A 14,505-nucleotide genomic window follows, 5' to 3' on the forward strand; every position below is an offset into this window, starting at 1 on the left:
AGCAACAGTAACTATGGGTGAGGTAATCAACAACAAGGCTCTGAGAATTTCTTAAAACAACAAAGTACAACAGGCCCCGCCCACTTTCTCTGCAGCTCTGGTTCTGGAAGTAAAAGTCACCATTCAAATCCTCCACAGACATTTAGCAAAATCCTTATTACAACACTTTTAATGCATGAACCAGGCTAAACAGTACCCTGTGACGTTTGAACATTTAGTTTGAAGGAAAAACGCCATTCAAAAACGGAGTATTAGGAAACATACAAGACTGTGGACATGTTTCTCTACAAGGCCAAAGGTACTGCATGTCCCAAAATTCATTGCATTTTGTTTGGTTTGTTGCTCTGGACAGTTTTCTACACAGTTTATACATTTATGTGCACTATTATAAATTCTGTGTTGTTTGTTTGTTTGTTCTTTGTTTGTGGGTAGGGTAAACATTTCCATGAGACCCAACCAATCAGAGGCATTGCTGTGACACTCTAGGATTGTGGGTACTGTAGTATTTTTGGTTGAGATAGCAAATAAACTTTGCTTTTCTCCAAAACAACTTACCAACTTTTGCCTTCTGCAGGAGCACGTTGTTGTTTTACATTCAGGTAGCTCCTGGAAAGTCTAGCTCGGGTACTTCTGATAACATGGCTAATAATCAAATCTGCCATGGAGAAAATGAATGGTACTTTTCCTTCCAGAATCATACTGTTGAGCTCTATAACATGCTGCTATACTTTCAATTTTTTAGACTGAAATGTTTTTCGTTATTGAGTGTATCGACATCGTCAAATAAGCTAACATTAGTTACATAATTAGCCTCAAAATAGCCTTGTTTGGATGCTAAATAAAGAAAATGTATGTGAAAGGGCAACACAGAAGCTAGATTAATATTTTTGCTCATATATCAAAATAGAATGAGTCACATTTAGAGTTTAAGAAAATATTTTTAACTAACTAATGAGTTAGCTTTAATGAATGCCATCACAAACACCTTCAAACACCTAAGTCGTTTCTAATGTTCTGTGCACTACTGTTCTGTGGCTGCAACACAGGCATTTACCCTCTGGTTAGAAGACAGTTTCTTATTACTTCAGATGAGTTCAATACAGAGCTGCTAATGCAACATTAGCTTAAACTAAACATTTATACGTAGCTTCAGTGTTTTCCCTTTGTAAAGAAACCTGCAGCCCTGAAGATCAATGTAATTAGCAAATAACATGCTCCTTTGTTTTGGGTGGAAGGCTAGTTACCTTGGAATGCTAACATTCAGAGCTAGCAGACAAACGGCTAAATCTATTCAATCCTTTTACTCATACTTCTGTTAGTTCATGTTTAACCGTAAACTTTTAACGGCTCTGCTACTTAATGTTACCAAGCAACGACTGGACAATAGCTTTTCCGTGGAAGAGTTTAGCAGACATAGATTTGTGTGTGCTAACCTGAAAGGTATGAAGCCAGTCCTGTAGACCAGAGGGAGGTGGGCCTGAGGTGACACGCCGCCGCTGAGCTGAATGCCCATTGGCTAGCCTCAGGTCTCCAAATGTGGTGGGTGTGGCTTGAACCAGACTGGAGGGACTGGAAAGAGGCAGAATTGTTAGCATAAGCAACAGTTAGCATTTCCAAGCTAAAATTTTTAATCAAAGATCATCTGAACTACATTTGAGCTACTAAATTAAAAAAAACCCTTTAAACGGCAAGTTAGTTTTTGGCTAGCTACCTGAGGTATCCGTTGCCTTTGCAATGTTTCTTCCCCGATGGGAACGGCCGCCCATCTGGACCATGATCCAGCTTCCTCTTCATCTGGTGTATACAAGAATAAAAGACAAAAAGAGAAAATTATGAGACAATGTAAAAGAGAGTGTCATCAGCGTACACGTTAACTTCTTAAATCGTTGCCAGTGGTGGTGGTATCATAAACATCTCCTTAAATGGGAGGATGTTGTAGCTTAGCAAGGGCCCTAAGCCTTGTTCCAAACCTCTAATTTATTCCCACATTTGTTCAAAATGTCCAGTACAATGCTTATGGCCACCATCCCAGCCAATCAGAGACTTTCAAGTCAGCACAGTGAAGAAGTTTATTACGGCAGCTGTATGGGTGGTTGCTTCTCATAATTGTAGAAACCACAACCAAAAAGACAACATTTATCATCAATCAAAGCCACTTGTAAAAGGTCTTCTGTTCAGAGCAAAGATCTTCACACAGGGTAGACGTGTTAATCCCTGTACATCACTAATCTGAACAGATACCTCCTCTTAATGACTGTTAAATTGATTGGATTTTTTCACAAAAGAAAAATGCCTGCAACTGCTTTAAAATAACGGTGCTGCAATTGTTTTGGAGGGCTTCTATGCAAATATTTATCTAAAATTGTTAATCCAAAGCACTGGCTGTAGTAGAACTTGGAGATAACACAGATATGCATGAAAATACCTTGAGTAAAGTAGGTAAGGGGGTTGGGCAGATAAAACAAATCTCTCTGGGGGCCTTCTTACAAGTTAATCCAGTTGTTTGCTTCCTAAACAGGAATCAGCTAAATGAGCATGCAGTTGGATTTTTGCCTGATTGTCAGCAGCTGTAGTCTTGCATTGAAAGTAGACAATTTTATCTAAACCCAAATTGGTCTTTTAAAAAATGCAAAAAAGCACATTAGATTGTGAAGAGGTCATATGGATAAATGACATAAAACATGCTCTAGCAGGGTTCTACATACATTTGCAGAGCCCCTACAAATTTGAGGGTTACTGGGACGTTTTTGCAGTGTCAGTGAGGAAAACTGTTGTTGCAATGTCTGCATTAATTAGAAGAACAAAAAGTATGTTTATAACACTAAAACAGTGATATTGTAAGATATTCTGCTGGTGGCATACAGTGACTTTTTAATTTGTTGGAATTTGCAGAGAAATTTGCATCTTTAATCTGCAATCTAGTGATCCACAAAATGTCAATTTCTATGGTTGGATTCTTCTACCTTGAAGCTGTTCGGATGAGAAGGCTGATTAGCTTATTGATTTAATTAGTTTTCATGCATTTTTACTTTCATACAGCATTGTTAGGTTCCCAGAATGCTCAAATGAAAACAAGATGATAACATTCAGATTGCTACATCTATCAAAGAAAACCAAAGGACTACTTTTTCTTTTTTAAAGATCATTTTTGGGGGTTTTAACCTTTATTTGAGTATGAGTATTTATTTGAGTATATGGTGAGTAAGTTTTGGGTAAACGAGTACTGAGGATCTGAACCAGCGACCAGTGTTCTGAAGATAACAGTTGCTGTATGTAGGCACTCGCACTACTAAGTGAGCCAAACTGGCATCTGAATCACTACTTTTCAAAGATTTAAGGGCTGACCAAAGATCATGAGATGATCAGAAACTTGCATCCACTTGCTATAGACAGTAGTAATTCTGCTTTTGTAAAAACATTAAAAAATGAGGGCATCCAGATTCTGGGGCCATCTGTGGGGGCTTCAAATGTGCTTCAATTTATGCTGAAAGCTATGATGAAGATGTCTATCATTTGTTGATTTCTCCCTGTTATCGGGGATCCTGAGGGGTTTCCAGACCAGGTAGGCTATATAATCCCTCTAGCACATTCTGGGCTTCCCTGAGGTCTCCTCCCAGCTCCACATGCCTGGAAGACCTCTACAGAGAGGCACCAAGGCACATCAGATGCCCAAACCACCTCAACTTGCTGCTTTCGATTTGAAGGAGCAGCCGCTCTTCTCTTAGCTCCCTGGATGTCTGAACCCCTCACCCTTTCTCTTAGGCTGAGCCCGGAGGAGACTTATTTCAGTCACCTGTGTCCGCAATCTCATTCTTTAAGTTATTTTTATGGCTTAAATAAGCCCTTTAACCCTCACTCTCACTCTGAGCAAGACCCCAAGATACTTGAACTCCTTCACCTGAGGCAGACTCAATCCCCACCCTGAAGGGGCAGAGAGCCACTGCCACTCCCGACACCTGCTGGAGGCCCCCCGCTGAGGAAGCCAACAGAACCACATCATCTGCAAAAAGCAGAATTCTGATGTCTCCGAACCAGAAACCCTCCATGGCTGCGTCTTGAGATCCAGTCCATGGAAATCACAGAATCTGAGCTAGGAATGTGTCCGATGCAGTGTTAATTTTGTCGACTAATACTATGACTAAAACTATTTGTCGACAGCCTTTTTCCATGACAAAAACTAGACTAAAACTAACAAAAATAGATCTGTAACGACTAAAACTGACAAGAACTAAGTTCAGTTTTCGTCAAGATGACTAAAACTAGACTAAAACGTAATGTAGTTTTTGTTGGACATTCAAAATTTGTGATGTTTCTCCACTGTGGGTAAATCTGTCAAAAAACAATGCAACTGTAGCTATCCTGCCTCTCAGCTGTAGAAAGCAAGGACCCCGGGTTTGCCAGAGAACACACTACCATGATTTGGTTCCAGATTTAGACAAGAAAATAAATGTTTGGACTAAAAGTAAAGATGAAAATGTGAGGACTTTTTATGGACTAAAACTAGACTAAAACTAAAAAGGATAGAAATGACTCAAATGTGACTAAATGTAAAATTCATTTAATTTAAAGACTAAAATCAAAAATAGCTGCCAAAATTAACACTAGTCCGACTTTGGGTTGAGAATGTGGACACAACTCTCACTTTGGTCGTACAGGGACCTAATGGCATGCCACAGTGACCTTGGGACCCCCCCACCCCACCCCCCATGACTCGCCTAGGGACACCATCGTAACCCTTCTCCAAGTCCACAAAGCACAGGGAGACTGGATGTGCAAACTTCCATGCTCCCCCAAGAAGCTCTGCAAGGGTAAAGAGCTGGTCCACTGTCCCACAGCCAGGACCAAATCCACATTGTTCCTCCTGAATCTGAAGTTTGATAATCTACAGATTAGAGAGTTACAGATTCGCCAAAGAATAAAGAAGTTAAGTCACTTAAATACAGATCTAAAGCTTCATATCAACAAAGCTTTGACATTAATTCAGCTTCACATCCACCACTGATGAGCCGGGCTGATGTGAGCCTTCAGGCTCTGCTTTGTGTTCTTGAAATCAGATCCGTATAATGTCAGGAAACTCGTTATATGACCACATATCAATGTCAGTGCTCCACTGTGTCTTAAGTGAAGAGTTTGGATGGATCTCGAGTCCAGATATCCCTAATTTAAGCAGATATTAGTCTGTTTTAATCCCGTGCGCATCCATTCTCCATAGAGCAGACAGCTGTGTTTCAGAATGTTTGGGGTTTTCATCACAGGCTGGTCTGATCTTGGCTTTAGGATACTAAACCAAACTTCACAGGGATACTAGAAAAACTGAATATAGATATAGAGGTCTTAGATACCCAGTACTGGGTTGGGCACCCTCCTCCAAACTGTCTAAATTAAACAAATACATTATAAACATGTCAGTACTGCCAGTCAGCCTGTGTATTTGTCTAACTGAGCCAGTATAAGGATGATTGTCTGCATCATTTGATGGATTTATGCCTTTATTTTCTCATTAGACGTGGAACATTCTGTCCACCTTAAGCTGTCTGCTCCTGCTTGTAGAGGAACTGAGTAATACCAAACGGTTGTTGCAGGATCCACATTGATGAAGAGATGCGGATGAGCCGCAGCCTTCTGTGTGTAACTACAGAGACGCTGGAAACACCTACGCTGTTAGAGTAACACAAACGCACCGGCCCAGAGGTCTGAATCAGCCTTCTATCTCTTTCCTCTCTGTCTCTCTCTCTTTCACTCAATGAATGCAGGAATGCAGAAAATCGCAGGAATGTCGCCGGTGCAGCACTGGTCAAAAATAGAGCAGCACGCGCTAACAGGCTGAACGCTCACTCCGAGGACAGCATGAGTGTCCTTCCTCTCCTTGGCATCTTTATCTGAACCACAAAGTCTGCATAATGTGGGCTATAAAAGAAAGAGTCAGCCTGTGGGTCAGCGCTGAGGGCACGGTTTAACCCACAAACGCTCCGCAGTTTCACATTCAAAAACGTCAACAACATACGGCCGTGTTTCCAGCTCTTAAACTCATAATCTGCTTTTCATTTTCAGACTTTTTCCCTCCCTGATGTCGCTGGATTTCCATCGCAGATGTCGCGTCTGTGTGGATTTCATTAAGCCGGGGAGAAAAACTTCACTTGAGGGTGAAAAACAGAAAAATGTGTTTACGGTTAGCGCCGGAACTTTTGGACTCTGGTGTATGGGAGGAAGAAAAACACGTGCTCTAGCTGTGAAACAACAGTTAGCATCATTAGAGCATTTCTCTGAGGACTTTCAGATCGTCTGCTTCATGGGAAATATAATTAACAATGACCTTACAGTACCTTTTAGTGCTGCAGCATCCCTGCACCAGTACTCTAATGTCTTATGATGAATATATGATAATGACTAGACATTATACCATGACCTTATATTGACCTGTGTGAAACTTTTCCAGCATTTAATGCATACAATTTATATTCTTTTTCTTGTTATATGTGTCAGTTTCTATTGATTTCTGCTGCTGTCTACAGTATCTTTAACATTAAAAACACAGTTAACAGCATTAAACTTGCAAAATAAAATGCTTGAATGTAATATCTCATGGGGAAAATATTATGGCTCAATGCTCCTTTTCAAACATAGTTGAGCTATCCTGATTTTAAAAAAAAGCTTTTGAAAGCAGAAAATGCTTTCATACAAGGTTTATTTTCTTTTGTGCACTATATTTGACCAAAAAAATGTGGTTTTAAGGAGCTAAATGATGTCACATCCACCATTATATTACAGTTTGACTGTAAAAAAGGACTTTTGAATTTGTGGCTTGTGCATGTAAAGAATGAGAAGCATTTTAGCCCTTTTTTAAGCATGTTAACCCATTGTATCTTCTCAAATACACTTTAGAGTAACTGTGTGGTGTTATATCTGCTCTAGCTTGTGTATTCATGGAAAGGAAGTAAAAAAAATGTGAATTTGTGAGGTTTTAACCAAATGAGTTGTGGATAAGCTGATTATAAAGCCTTGACAGCTTAAGCTTTGTCTGATTTATTTACTTCTAACTTGATTTATCCATCCTATCAGCACAAATATTTCAGTTTACAGCAGATATATGGTGTACAAATCTATTTTTAAGGTCAGGGAGCAAAGAAAAGTCATTTTTTATCTTAATTAAATGGCTTTTAACTATGAGGATTGGGTTTAACATTTTGTGCTTTATTTCTGTCTTTTTCTTTGATTTATACCATTTTAAACATCCTTTCAGCACAAGTTTATCTTCTTAAATCTGCATCTTTATCTTGTATATGGATGGTAACTACTGAAACATGTCAGTTTACATGGTAATAAATCAAATGTCTTGCAGACATGATGACTGGAAGCTCTGGAAACAGCAGTATTAGCAGCTATGTTGGGTAAAATCCATCTCTAATTTCTGTGTTTATGGTCAGGAGGAGAGCAAGGTTGATTTCAAGGTTCTGATCCAACTGCTGGTGGAGAAGATGACAGACAAGCATGGGAAGCTGAGTTTTTTGTCCTTTTATTTGATATCTGTAGTTTTATACATTATTTAGCAAAAAAATACCAGGTTAAATCAGCTGTTATTTGTGTATTTATGTTAAGAAATAAAAATAACATGTCAAATTTTATTAGAATCATTTACAGATATAAAAATTAAAATGCAAAGGAAACTGAAATCTGAGATTTTGTCTCTTTTCTTTAAAATATGCACATTTTTAACATCACATTAGCACATCTTTGCCACTGGTGTCTATCTTAACTTGTCTATTTAGAAAAAAGTTTTTTTTTTTTTTCTTTTTTAAATCTATGATTTAAAATCCTGTGGTTTCTGGGTAGGAAGGGTGGAAAGCATTGGGAAATAAAGATATGTGTGTTATATGTCTCTTTTCATATACATATATGTTGTTAATGTATTATTCAAGCACAAATATATCTACAGAATCTATCTTAATGTGCTTATTTATGGTAAGAAAATAAAGAAATGTTAATTTCTATGGTTTGATTGTTATGGCATGTGGATATGACAGTTAGAAAGCACTGGAAACTAAAGATTTGCCTGATTTTTTTTGTCTTCTTTTCTCTTTTATATGCCGTTTTATACATTATATTAGCACAAATAAATCTGCTGCATCCTTCTTCACGTGTGTGTTTATGCAAGAAAATTAATAAAAAATACATTTCGTGACCTGAATCTTACGGTTTGCGAGTAAAATGTGTTAGAAAGTGCAAAAATGTCCAGTATTTTGCTTTTTCTTTCCTTTTTTGGCATTTTAACATCACATTAGCCCTAAAAATTCAGTAAATTGCAGCTCTTTCACATAACATTAGTATTTAACTTGTGACTTTGAAGGAAGAAAAAATGCCATTTATGTTTTCAAATCTTGAAGATTAGGAAGCACTGGAAACAAACAAGGCCCTTTATTTGGTCCTTTTATTGGATTTATGTTTTTTTAATTTTAAGCACAAATATACAAGTTTCTATCCTTGTGTATTCACATTAAGGACCTTAAAATGTTAATTATGGTTTAACTCTAGCTGACTAAACTAAACTTTTGTGTATTTTTTATCTTTTTCTGTGTTTTTTCCCCAGTTTGCCATCAGAACAGTTAAATATTAAAATGAACAGCAGCTGTTCAGAGTATAATCCTTCCTGTGGGATGATGAAGGATAATAAGAGCTACAGATGTTCAGTTTTTCTTCCTCATATTTAATGATTGATGACTGATGTTTCATTCACCTGGATACGCCATATTTGAGCTCCTTCTTTAAACTGGGATTTAACCTTAATAATGCCTCATCCAGAGCTCTGACAGACACACCTGTGCTCCGCAGGTGAGGCTGATCAATAATCAATAATCCAATCAGAGACAGGAGGGAGGACGAGGAGGAGGGCTACATGAGTATCTTCCATCTCCCGGTTCCGCAGTGGCACACACACTCACGTACACAAACACGGCCACGCACACGATGTCTACACACCACACGCACGCGCTACCGAGGCATTCCGCTGTCAGAGAAACGCCTTGTCATCCCGGTGCTGCACGAGCCTGACAACCTTGAAGTCCTTAACGACAGCTCTCAATCACAGCAAATACACACCGGTGAAAGCCCACTGCGGCCGACGGCACGTGATCGATCAGGCATGCCTGATAATCGATACTCACTTTGTAGAAGATGAGCTTCAAGGTGCCGTAGAACCCCATGGCTGCCCCCGGTAGGTAGAGCCTCCCGGAGCCCGCGAGATTCACCAAATATTAAAGCAATCAGTTAAATCCCGAACTCCAGCGGAAGAATATCCGAGATTTAAACGGCGTGACGTCAACAATCCATTCGGTCAATCAGTTAATCGATGAGGAATATGACTGTGGGATGAGTCCGCGGAGAGCTCGCGCTGCTGCTGCTTCAGGATTCACTGAGGACTGACTCTCTCTCTCTCTCTCTCTGTCGCTCGACCACCACAGGAACACGCAGGGACATGCCTCTCTCCGCCTCGTGAGGGAGGGAGGGGTGGAGTCGCGTGCTGTATGTGTGTATGTGTGCGCGCGCAGGGAGCAGCCGAGTGATTAGAATTCAGAGGAGAATGCGCCCGTTAAGTGAGACACCTTCTCTTACTTTGAGCCTCTGACGTCAGCAATTCAAGAACGCTCTGACGTCAGTAACCGTCCAGAGCAAAGGTATTTAAACCAGTGGTTCTCAACCTGAAAAATCACCTCTCTTACCAAAGAAGTATATACGTTTGTATATACTTCTTTAAAATGGGTTCAAATCCCTTTAGTTAAAAACAGAAATAAAATAGGTTAAAATGGCTAGAATAAGTTAATAACGGCAAAAAAGGTGGTGAAATTGGATTTTAAAAGTAGCAGATATTGGTTAGAAGTGGTAAAAATTTGATAAAATTGGCAAAAAATAAGCAAAAAGCGGCAAAAATTGGTTAAAGCAGCAAAAACGGGCATAGATAGTGGTAAGGGGAATTATAAAGTGGCTTAAATTACTTTAAATTGGCAAAAATCAGTGGAAAATTTGGTGAAATGGGATGAAAAATTGATATCCACCTTATTCCTGGGGCCGCTACTGTAAATCTGAATACAGGCGAAACTTCCAGTGCTAAGCCAGAAGAACATAATTACATGTAATTCAATACAGCAGCTAACGATAGACGCTAGCTATGAACGACAGTTATTTGATAGAAATTCATTGCAAATTTGTAAATATTGATATATTTTTGAAATGACATGTTCACATTGTTTGTTTTGTAAGCTGTAAGTAAATAAGGTGGATTCTACATTATTCCTGGGGGGTCTACTGCTGTAAATATGGTTGGAACTTCCTGTACAATAGCAATAATAGCAAAACACGATTCTTCCAAGGGATTACTAAAGTGATTTAGGGACCTGAAGTTGCACCCATATTTCACGCCAAGAATCATGAGGACTAGGAATAAGGTGGATAAACTGGCAAAAAGGGTTAACTAAGAGAGAAAAATGGGCATAAGTTGGCAGAAATGGGTTAAACTGGCAAAAATGAGCATATCAAATAGTGAAATGTGGTTGAAATGGGCGTAAAATGTGGTAAAAAGTGGTTAAATAATAATGGGCAATAATGGGTCAACGGTGGCAACAACAGGTGTAAAGTGGCAAGAACAGTGGGAAAAAGTGATAAAAATGGGTTAAAATTTAGCAAAATTAGTGTAAAGTGGCAACAGTGTAATTTAAAAATAGTCGTAGTCTTTTTAGGGCATCTTGCGACCCCCTCTCAGCATTTCGTGACCTGACCCCAACGTTGAGAACCCCTGACTTTAACAAATGAAGAGATTAACACAGCCTTTAACACAGATTATTTCACATCAACAATAATCTCCAACGCTCCTCTGTTGAGTATCAAGCTCTGGGCCCCGTTCCTCATACCTGGCTAACTCAGTTAGCTGGATAATTTCAGGATAACCTGACGTCATGTCAGGCTTGTTCCATGCCTCGAAGCAGGTTAAGCTAAATCACTATAGCAACAGATCAATAAACTTAAACCTGCTCCAGGGCAGGTTTAGTTCAAGAAGCCGGATCTTAAGACACACACCCCAAAAGAAAAAAGGAGGAAGCTCCCTTCCTGAGAGACCAAGTCAATAGGAGCAATAATAATCCGTGCCATATTTCACAGGGAAAGACTGATCCGAGATCGCCAAGATCCTTTATCATTTACTGCTGATTTTTTTCAAACTTTGTGTAGATTGCGGTTTTTTGCGGGTGGCAGTGTGGCATATACAATGAAGAATGGGCACGCGCAAGTATCCTGATCACTCATGTCTGGTTCCAATTAACGACACTGATTTAGCGTGATTCAGCCGTGGAGGAACAGACTTAGCCAGCCTTCAATCATCACGTTAATTGAATCAGGCTAAAAGGACATTAGCGCTGATTACTTGAACCACGTACGAGGAATGGGGCCCTGGTGTCAGGATTTACCACGAGTCTGGCTGCAGAGCACAGATCACACTAGGGGCCAAACATAAACATGGCGACCGTGGAGGAGGTATTGATAATGTACCTCTAGCATAAAAGACAAAACCGGAGGCAGCGTTTCTAACCAACTCGCACAACTTTTCCTCAGAAAGTTCCGCCATTGTTATTTCTTCTTCGTGTCTCACTAGAGCTACGTATCGGGTAGTGACAGCAACACTGCCTCCACGGTTTCCGGTGGTACTGCTCCGTTTGGTCCGTATCTGTAAGCTTTTTGGAGACGTTCAGAAATACGGATGAAATGAACGCGGAGCACGGACAGAAGGCTCCGTCCGTATCTGTATCCGTATTTAACGTTGAACATAAATGGGCCTTTACTTTTATAAGGCATCTGGAGACCCCATCTCAGTGTCTTGCGACCCCAACGTGAGAACCCCTGAGCTAACGTTGAAGGTCGTGACGTAGAAGGTCATGTCTGTCGTCACAACAGAGCGCAACAGTAACCAACCACTTTTCCCACGACCATTAACTCCACTACACAGCAAAAATCAGGCTCCACCAATCAAAAACGCTGCTGTCAGACTCAAGGATTATGGGTAATGTAGTGCTGTTGGCCAAGATTGCAAATAAACTGTCTTTCAAGGTCAGTAATATACTTTCTTGTGTCTTCTACACTGCCAGATACAATAATTTCTCATTTAAACTGTTTTTAAAGGTTATGGCAGCATAGACTGAATGATGTTGTGGCTGATTAGGGACTGAGGGCCTTTCCATGATACTCTGAAGGCATTTTTTCAGTTCTAAGGTAGATACACCTCAGCTGAAACTCAGGTTTAGTTCCTTTTTAAAAACAATGCCTCTATGCTAAGCTAAGCTAACTGTCACATTAACCCATTAAAGGGTGAAGCCATGGAGTACAGTAAAGGAACTACAATGTCATCCCTCGAGCTGCAAACACACTGACGCCCAGCGGGGGGGAGGTGGAGGTCAGCGCTTTCTCACAGCTGATTGACCCTATAGGTCGTCACACTGAAACTCCCACAGACACACATAGATCAGACCGTGTTTAAGAGGTGCTGGTGGGTAATTTGGGAGGTCAAACCTTCACCCAGAGCCTGGAGAGACAAAACATTAAACAGCACCGCCCTCCTCCTCCTCGCTCACCTGTTCTCCCTCCTCCTTTCTTTTCTTTCTTTTGACTTCATGGAATTTTTCTGGTTTTAGCTGGAGGCCTCGTTTTGATGATTACTGTAGTGAATTAAATTTAGCCTGCAATCATCCACTGAGGGCCGTTCTCAGACCTTAAAGTGACTTTATGAAACCGCACCAGTACACAAAAGTAGAAGCTGTGTCTAATCTGGATCTGCACGATCAAAATGTTCATTTCTATGGTTTCTGCTCTGATGCTCTGCTAATGCACAAGCATTGGATGACTTCAGTTTTTTCCAGTTTATTTAAATTTCATGCATATTTGCAGTTTCATAAAGCAGATTTAACCTTCCGAATGCAGATTCCCTTCAACACAAGTGAGCACAGGACTGAACAAGCCTGGTTGGGAAATTCTGCGTCAAACAAAGAGACCAAAGCAGATTAATGCCAAAGCATCATCTGCTTATGTAAGACGACATCCCTGGTCTTGGCTGGTCAAAGTTTGCTTTATTCTGAAACACGTGGTTTAAAAATATGACAACTTTACCCCAAATTCTACCTCTTCTCAGCATTATCCCGTCTACTTCATCAGCATTTAGCCACACTCCTGCAAAGACACACTTAGAGTGAGTTTAGCAGTTTCAGGTGTGTAGAGCGATGTCAACAGCCCTGCAGATATTTGACTTGGTGTGCTCACTGACTCAGACGTGTTTGTATCGTACTGACAGGTGTTTCTTATAAGCTGTTCCTCATGTTCTGTATGTAAAGTGATGAGAAGACTGAATATCAGAAACACCTTTCAATGCGATGCGTTCCAGTCCTGACACGTATGGAGGATTCACACTGCACCAGCTATCACGTGCAGGACATAAATTTGAATTTAGCTCACATTTACTGGAAAGTCAGAGACGATTTCTCCACATATACAGAACGAAACATCACATGCATCTCTAAAGCCATGATCAGCCAGAGAGGTCTTTGTGTTTTTACTAGTTTGGCACTTTTTTCTGATCTTCTTTAAGACACAATAGTTGTAGTTTAGTTGTTTTTATATATACTCATATTTGGAGAACATGAACTCCAGTCTTTTTTTTCTGGAGTGTCTGACATTATCTTTCTTATTTATTTGCATTGAATTGGCTGTAAATACATTTTTTTCTGGCTTATTTCAGCACTTCATTTGCAGATTTTTTTAAAATGCTTTTATATTTAGTAAGACAATTTTCATTGCCACCTTTTTAAACAATGACATTTATTTTGTCTACTGTCCAAGAAAGTTCTAAAACTTTCAGGAGAGGACTGATTCTACCAAATACTGAAAATAAACTCATGTGCACTGCAGAAATTGCTCAAAACTCTGGCAAGAACTCAGTATGAAAAACAACGCCAATGTTTTTGTATAATTTTGGCACCATGACGGAGTAGGCCTGCGGTTTTTAGGTTCTGGGCACCGCCTCAGTCGTCGAGGACACTATTGTATCTGTATGTGGCATTTGTCTGTCAGAATCGTCACTAATTTGGGGGCTTTAATATGCTCGTATTTTGGTGGAATTGTGAAAGTCCATCAAGCAGGGGACCCACAGGGGCTCCAAACATAAGATAGGGAACCGGGTAAGAGCTATGTGAATGAAAATAGGCATAGAACACATATGTGTCGTGATTAGACAGAAAAAAAAACCTCTTGGTGCCATGCTCTAAAATGAACAGGAATCGCACTACAAACAGCTAAAGGTCAAGTTTCAGTGTTTTAGGGCGATACTCACACACTGATCCTGAATACATACCATGGAATTCATACCATTACTTTGCCACAGCGCCACCTTCTGTCAAATGAACATTTCCGCCTCCGCTGGTGCTGCCAAATGACCTAAACCTCCAACACACCCACAAGTAAACATCTCATAGCGCCCCC

General features: G+C 40.0%; 1 protein-coding gene across 2 annotated transcripts in view; it reads right to left on the reverse strand.

The window, feature by feature from the left end:
* The window catches only part of LOC121504571 (F-box/WD repeat-containing protein 7-like), a 49,239-nt gene that overhangs the window by 14,699 nt on the left and 20,035 nt on the right, over window positions 1-14,505 (reverse strand). Inside the window, exons 1-3 of one of the 2 annotated variants that reach the window (XM_041779463.1) lie at window positions 9,159-9,401; window positions 1,712-1,794; window positions 1,434-1,569 (exon numbers count right to left, since the gene is read on the reverse strand). In XM_041779463.1, coding sequence (XP_041635397.1) covers window positions 1,434-1,569; window positions 1,712-1,794; window positions 9,159-9,197 — 258 coding nt within the window. In that variant the 5' untranslated portion in view covers window positions 9,198-9,401. Of the gene's footprint in view, window positions 1-1,433; window positions 1,570-1,711; window positions 1,795-9,158; window positions 9,402-14,505 lie in introns of those variants that run through there. The other variant, XM_041779462.1, reaches the window with a different exon arrangement.

The sequence above is a fragment of the Cheilinus undulatus genome, linkage group 22 (assembly GCF_018320785.1).
Source record: "Cheilinus undulatus linkage group 22, ASM1832078v1, whole genome shotgun sequence".
Lineage (NCBI taxonomy): Eukaryota > Metazoa > Chordata > Actinopteri > Labriformes > Labridae > Cheilinus > Cheilinus undulatus.